We start from the raw sequence: 7,500 nt of genomic DNA, 5'->3' as shown, positions 1-7,500 counted from the left end.
GGGAGCTATCCAACCGCTCGAAAATTTCTTGAACCCCTCAACTATTAAATGGCGATTTATTATAGTACGTTATGTGATAATTAATTGCGTTTTTTCGCTCTCTTTCAGTGTGACGGTCTTGGATACAACAAATCGAAGAAAACTACTACGAGAATAACTACAAATATTAAAAGAGTAAGTATACAAAAACGTGTCTCTAAAATTAAAGCGAATTCTCAACCTACTCTGAGGAGTGTTCGAAAACACGATATCAAGACTATGTTATCAATCATTCAAGTTAATCGCTTTTACGTATGGGCGATGATGCCAAAATGTACATGCCAAATATCTTTCTTCGTTTCCTTTCAAATGTTCCATTATCGGGACTGGAGGTCAGAGAAAAGTGTCGGAGGGTGAAACAAAAGCGATACTTATCATGGTCGGCTCTCAGTTGTTGTTTTCCCGATCAACCTCCCCAATCATCCAACGCAAGTTTACTGTTTTAAAGGCCAAACGCTCGCAACATTTCAACGCAACTTCTTGCAACATTGTTGGACACAACATGCTGCATACGTTTGGGCACTGTGTTGCGATATGTTGCAATATGTTGGATGATGTTGGATCAAATTTGATAAAGTCTGCATACGAGCCAAGTGGCCCATCAGGCCGGAGCTTATCCCGGTTTCCATGGCATGAAACGACTAGGAGTAATCGAAATCTCAATTAGGACTCGCGCTATTTTGAAATTATTCGCCCAATTACTCCCAGAATTGTATTCCACTCAGTCCTATTATCATTATGAATAAAACCATAGTAAACAGGAGGGGATAAAAAGTACGTGTCATAAGATCTTTTATTTAAAAGTGGGTAGTGGCCAAGGAAGCAAAACCTCTCTCCATACCTAGTCACTACCACAAGGGACTAAACAAAACAAGGGAAACAAGGGAAGCTTGACGATCAAGAAAATACAAAAAAATGTGAACAAGGCGATCTAATACATTAATTTTGCTTACATAATTCAAGTGCAATGATAAGATGGATATGATATTTAATGTCATTATATAACACACAAAATGTTTTCTTACATATTTGTGAATATTTACTGAACATGGCGTAAATAAATAACATATTGATATCACAATGAATGGTGAAAAAGCAATATCTATTTTTACTTTTTCCTTAAATGCACCATAACAAAGGGTTTTAAGTTCTACAGGCGCACGTTCCCAAATGTTTCATACAGAAAATGTTTTTTAGGCCATCGTTATCTTGGAAACTCATGCCAGTGTGCAAAAAATCTGGGTCTCCCAGCAACTAGGTGGAAATCTGGGTCTCCCAGATTGTCAGAGGCTTACCACGCGGGAACAAGTTCTGAAACTAAATTATAGGAAATCAGAGTCTAAAAAGGCTTAGTGTATTCAGTGCACTTTGGCCTTCTCCTCTAAGAGCTCTTCAACCAGTATTGGTATTTCTCTGCACCCCAACGAAGAACTAATTTTTTTGGAGTCAGTTGGAATTGACCTGGGTTCCATTAGGTAGATAGTGGAGGGGGACAGGGGGTGGGAGCCCGAGAGAATAAGGGCGGGAGGGGTACAGGAATCGGGTGAGGAAAGGGCGGGATGCGGGAGATAAATGCAAACGTTACTTGTTGTCATCTATTAACGCGTTACAATACAATACAATACAATATAATGAAAACAAGAACCCAAATGATATCTGAATTGCATTAGCGTCTTCTGAGCAATCAAGCAAACAAAAATTCGCGCTTGGACCGAAAAACGGGCTTACTTCCGGTGAAATGTAAACCCTTTCACGATGGTTACGTCATAGGTCATGAAATGTCAAGCGGCTGCCAGGAAACAGCCGCATTTTAATAGATCTTAGCATTTTCGGTGTGGTAGTGAAAGATCTGAGTCCGTGCATGGAACACCCTCTTGGGGACTTGCTCCTTGTGACAGCGAATCAGGACGGACTAAAGATTTCACTACGCGGCGATATTTCGCTGCAAGTTCGTCATATCCCACTTCCATTTTTTAATGACTTTATGATCCCAACAAACTCCGGACTGATTGCTGAAAACGCGTTTCCGACGACTAAAAATGCCATAATTTCCCGGGTCGCTGACAGGGGCGCCGCCTTTGGTAGCACCTTTAATCGGAAACCTGGATCCGCCCCAGGAAGCGTTATAATAGTTTTATTGAAACACATTTTCGCATTTAAAAAAAACTGCGATATATACTTACAATTAAAAAAAAAAAATTAAAAACCATATTGAATTTAAAGATTATATAAAAATGTAGATTCTAAATATTATTATTAAAAAAAGTTATTGCACTAGGAAGAAAGCTTCTTTTAAGCCGCTCCGTTCTACACTTATATAGGGTTCTGTGGGTATGATTTCTCATCGTACGTCCATGCGCGCTGACCCTCGTCATTGTCAGGTGCTTTGAGAGAGGACCCTTCCAGTCAATTTTCTTTAAAGTTCTAATACAAAGATCATTGCGGCGTACATTCAACCTTGGGCAGTCAGCAAGTTCACGGGCCCTGCTGTAGGTTTGCTTGGGAAAGATGATACCAAAAGCTCGTTTCTGGACTCTTTCCAGCATTTCAGACAAAAAAAAATAGAGCGTATCAAAGACACATAAATTGAGACTAGGTCAGTATCAGAAAAGGAGACAATTAAGAATTGCAAGTTGGAACAATTAAGACCGTCGTCACTTAAGAATTAGGTAGCTAAATGACCAAGATGTGTTTTGAGTCTCCTCATTTATTGAGGACGGGAGCAGGACTGAAAAGGGCGGGACCCAGGAGATAAAGGAACAACGGGAAGTGGGAGAGCAAGGTACGGGAAGCGGGAGGTTTTGACCCCCTGTCCCGCCCAACTAGATATAGTGCTGACGTCGTTGACAGTTGAATTAATTAAGGCTGGTCTATCTCTGTATTTAATCAGCTCGTAATGAAAGTCCTTTTGCTTGTTCTGTTGCAGCGCCGAGTCGTATTAAAAACTCTCATCCACCGTTATTTTTCCGGAAACGACAAAACAGCGGCCAGGCAAGAAGTGTCCTTTTGGAAGGAGACAGCAGCCGAAGAACCCAACGAAGAGACATCTTCGCCAGCTGAGATACAAACCAAAATAAAGGAAATCACACAAACACTACATTCACTACAGTTTGCCTTAATTAAAGCAACCTCGTAAGTCCGCTGCTAAGGTACTCACAACGGAATCGCAACTGTAAATCGATTATAGTTTGTAAATCAGCCTTCGCAGAAAGTCTCGATCTGCAATGGGATGACGCCCATCAGTTTACGGTATTGCCTGTTTTTAACATGGCTACTGCTAGATGTTTGTGGAAAGGACAGGAAAGGAACTTGACTTAAGTGGCTAATCTTCTAGCGCTGGAGCACTAATTGGGCACAATGTAAATTGAAATTAACAAATCAACGCAAATCAAATCAAATTCAGGTTTTTTTTTTTTTTTTTTTTTTTTTCTTTGAGAGGGGAAAACCGTAATATCCGGAGAAAACCCTTTCGGTGCAAAGTGGAGACCCCATCTATGACTGGGAATCGAACCCAGGCCACTGGTGGGAGGCGAGTTCTCTCACCATTGCGCCATCCCTGCACTGTGGGATCAAGACTTAGCGGCATCCATTGCGTTCTGCTCACGATTTTGCGTTTAGCTCGAGCAATCTCCCTTGTGCGGCTAGTTGGTTACGAACCAATCAATAGGGTTGCGGTCATTGAGATAATACTGTAAACTGATGGGCCAAGCGGCCAAATGAGAGAGATTGACTCTTCTAGTTATGGGCCTCTAGCTGACCTCTCACTTTAGGCATTCTTCTAAGAGGATCACAAGCGAATTATTTATAGCCTGCAAAATATTTAATAGGCTTTAACACGGCTCGAACCTGTAAAACTTCTTAAGGTCTTAATCGCCTCCACAGACTAGACATTTATTTGTCAACAACTATCTTACATCGACAACAGGAAGTCATCAACAACTAGCTCTGTCCGATGGAAGCATTTAACACACTGGAGTATTTCGTTGCCGATTACAAAATTATTCCCGTGAGAACTTGGAACATTCACTGCGCCTGTTGTTAGTAAAAAAAAAACTGACCAGTGACAACGCAGACACGGTCAAAATACGATAGTTCTCGACAACTAAACTTCCTATCCCCAAACACTAGAAAAAGTGGTCGAAAATGTAATTATCGACACTGTAGTTGTAGTTATTGTCGACAACTGAGCAGTTTCCCTTTTCGAAAAGGAGAGTATGCTTGACAGTTTTCGTAGAAAAAAAGGTTTTGCCAAGCAAGAAGGCAAGTGAGGCGTTTCCATCCACGGGAAACAAACATGTTCGGCGATCGATCAGTCGGTGTCATGATTATGTCACGTATCGACCTCAAATATATCAAATGTATGTATGAACAAAATTGAACACGTGCAAGTATTTCATTTTCCTCTTTGATCTTCGCTTTTCTTTCAAATCTTAAGCAATGTCATTACTCAGTCGTGAGGCTTGAAGTTGAAGTTTCGATTTGATCGGTGCATAATTTATTTCAAGAACTTCGCGTAAATTTTCGTTGTTTAATAAGCATATATTTTTACTGCACACAGTTGGTTAGGGGCAAATCTAAAATCTAAAACATGGAATGACGGAATGGCGAAATGACGGAAAATCACCCCAAATCCTAAGACGTGAAATGGTGGAAATTCGCCCCAAATCCTAAAAGACAGAATATAAAATCCCCAGCAACAAAAGCAACAAAAAAACAACATCTTCCTTTTTAAGGTTCCGAGTATGTGGACAGTGGATCTCGTTTATACGACCACCAATTGGTCAAATGAACGGACGGAGTGATCGTATTAACGGTGCAGGGTCCAATTATGGCCTGCAACTAAATGACTACTGTACCGGTCCTTTAATTCTGCAGTAATTCAACATTTTTTTTTACAGTTATTTAAAACCTTGTAACCTTAGTTCATTGCAACTGAACGAAACCCCAAGAAACGAGAAAAGACTGACACAACACTAATGTCTTACAGTTTCTTGTAAGGCGATGGTTTCTAGTGAAATGCGGTAGAGTACAGTTTCTCAAAGTGACATTTTCTACGTTGTAGCTTACAGCACATTACACGTACTATACAGTATTAGAAAGTTTAAATGGCTTTGAAGAAGTCTGTAGTCAAATTTATTTAAACTTACACTGAACTTAGCTATATATTATATTAATAAAAGACACTTAAGTAGCGGAGTCCAAGTTCTGCTGTTGTGTCTTCTGTTTTAATTTATTCTGAGATGAGGAGGTCTGGGAATATGACTTTCTATCAACGGGAACTAATAGTTGTTGAAGGTAAGTATGTAACACGTTCCAAAACGTTGCAGGATATTCCAGAGTTCAATTTTCGGCTGAAATAATTTGCTATGTACCTCTTTCAACTGATTTTTAGTGAAAATTCGGCAAAAAAAAAAGTCTGATCACTGTAGTTTTTCTTCGGGAATTTAAACTTTCCGTCTAAACAGAGTCGTATGAGGTTGAAATCATTTGCTTTTTAAATGCTATAAAAAGCGGCTGATTTTGTAAACAGTGAAACAATCTTAGACGAGAACGCTTAAAAATTAATTTGTAATTTAGGGGTAAAAGGCACCCCTTTGCTTGCAAAAGGTTGTCCCCAAGGCAAATGGAACCAATTTCACTCTGTTTTGGTGATAATGTGACAGTATCCCTAATATCCTCCTAGGATGGTCAACCTACATGTACCTCAAGCTTTCACATGGCTTAACAAACCCTACGTTGGCCATGATAGGAAGGTAACCCTCCTCCTAGGGTGTCCCTACCTCTCATGCAAAGGAACTGGAAAATACAATAGAAGAGGGTGCCTCTTCTAAGCAGGTACCCCTGCATACATGTAAACAGGGCCTTAGTAACTGATCATTGGTGGTGTTAAGAGGGGTGGAGGGGGGGGGGAGGGATTTTTAAAAAAATCTAGCAAAACCTCTCTCTCCTTCCCTCCCTGTGATCAAAGATAAATTAACCCGTGTGCAAGTATAATTTTAACAATGTGCCTCCGCCCCCCACCCCATCCCTTGAAAAGGCTCACGGTGACCCCAAGCCATGCCCTTTTTTATAACGTTGAATAAACTCACCGTTTCCGATATACCTTTGTAAGTTTCTAGTGTCTCGACAAGGTTTATGGCCATATTAATTGGTGAGAGGCTGATGGTTCTCTCAGTTGGTCCGGTCTGGTGAGCCAAAGCCTTTTTCAGTCGCTCATACAGAACGTGCATGTTGACAGCAAGGCGAATCACTTGTTTGTTCCGTTTCGAGTTCGAATGTTTAACTTCCGGTTTAGGCCTGGTTCCAGCAGAACTCTGTGATGGTGTGACAATCTCCGGCGGTTTAGAGAACTTGAAAAATGCCTCTCTGGCATTTGCGCTTAGCGAATACTTAAGAGTTTCATCAGTATTAGGCTCCATAAAAATTTGCTCAAGCACAACGTTCACTTCTCATCATGCAAAGAATGGGGACTGTTGATCCTGAAACAAAATGATTGAACAGTCCATTCGCGGAGGTGATGTCTATCAAGATATTAGTGTTGATCTTTGATTCAATGTGTCCAACAATCGGACCAGTGCAGCCGAGATGGCAGGCCGGAGTCTTTCCTGATCCTGATGGCGCCACAGCAATCATGAAGAGGTTCCCTGGTTCCTCATATGTGCCAAATACCTTGACCGTTGTCTTCCCAATCAACGCACTGGTAGACGTAAGTGCACTGATCAAAAGTAGTTCTTGTGCTCTTCCACAAGAAGTCGAGTACACCCTTAACCATTCTTTGGTAATATCTGGGACCACCTCATCGAATGGAAAGATAACCTCTCCTAGTTTTTCTTCCAGATCGCTTAAAGAACGAAGTTCACTTTCTGCATCTATCACGAAGAGAAATTAAATTTCCCCGGAGGGTTACTTACCTGACGGGGAGATGTGGTTCTCCGAACCCCTCGCAGATTGATATGAGCAATACTGGTGCATATAAAAGAAAAGATGCGCATGCGCTGTGCCTCTGAGTCGTGGTGTGTGAGGCCATGTCGATTGGCAGGACAGGGGAGGGGAGGAAAAGATATCCTCCAGTGGCCTGGGGACCAGGGTTCGGAGAACCACATCTCCCCGTCAGGTAAGTAACCCTCCGAGGAAATATAATTTCTCCTTCACCCCTCTCCGACTGATAGTCGCAATACTGGTGCAGTATACCAAAGCAATTCTGCCAAGCGAATCAGACAAGGCCAAATAACAACCGTAACAATTTAATAATACTACATGAAACTAGATGAGGCCAAAGGGTCCTCCAACAATAAAATAAATGCATCCTGCAAATAGGATAAGGCAAAGCAACAACCATAATGAACAATAACTTCTCAAAGAGGCTAGAAAGAAACTTAATGTCTTACAACAGTACCAAGTCTCCAGTAACTGCATAACACAGAGGTATTCCGCGAAATGAAAAATCTAACCATTAAGCAC

At 41.1% G+C, this 7,500-nt stretch overlaps 2 protein-coding genes across 2 annotated transcripts in view; one reads left to right on the top strand and one right to left on the bottom strand.

Annotated features, from left to right (window-relative positions):
* Positions 1–5,235, top strand: part of LOC138029377 (short transient receptor potential channel 4-like) — a 29,482-nt gene extending 24,247 nt beyond the window's left edge. The window contains exons 6-7 of the mRNA XM_068877130.1: positions 109–174; positions 2,966–5,235. Of these exons, the coding sequence (XP_068733231.1) occupies positions 109–174; positions 2,966–3,175 (276 nt within the window). The 3' untranslated portion in view covers positions 3,176–5,235. The remainder of the gene's footprint in view (positions 1–108; positions 175–2,965) is intronic.
* LOC138037579 (uncharacterized) lies at positions 4,614–7,011 on the bottom strand. Its single transcript, XM_068883485.1, has 4 exons — positions 6,951–7,011; positions 6,526–6,908; positions 6,129–6,428; positions 4,614–4,706 (listed from the first exon to the last, which is right to left on the bottom strand). The coding sequence occupies exons 1-4, from the start codon at positions 7,009–7,011 to the stop codon at positions 4,614–4,616; spliced, it is 837 nt and encodes a 278-aa protein (XP_068739586.1).
* Between the last annotated feature and the right edge of the window lie 489 nt (positions 7,012–7,500).

This window comes from Montipora capricornis, chromosome 2, assembly GCF_036669925.1.
Source record: "Montipora capricornis isolate CH-2021 chromosome 2, ASM3666992v2, whole genome shotgun sequence".
Classification (NCBI taxonomy): domain Eukaryota; kingdom Metazoa; phylum Cnidaria; class Anthozoa; order Scleractinia; family Acroporidae; genus Montipora; species Montipora capricornis.
Note: the sequence above shows the minus strand (reverse complement) of the source record. Positions and strands in the feature narration are given on the sequence as shown.

Bases quoted from the DNA above. Each gene is read 5' to 3' on its own strand.
- LOC138037579 (XM_068883485.1), bottom strand. From the start codon at position 7,011: ATGCACCAGTATTGCTCATATCAATCTGCGAGGGGTTCGGAGAACCAC. The intron at 6,429-6,525 runs GTTTCAGGATCA...GAAACTCTTAAG, and splicing joins ATGGACTGTTCAATCATTTT to TATTCGCTAAGCGCAAATGC. The intron at 4,707-6,128 runs GTGAGTTTATTC...TCTGTCTTTTAG, and splicing joins ACAAAGGTATATCGGAAACG to GATTTGGGGCGAATTTCCAC.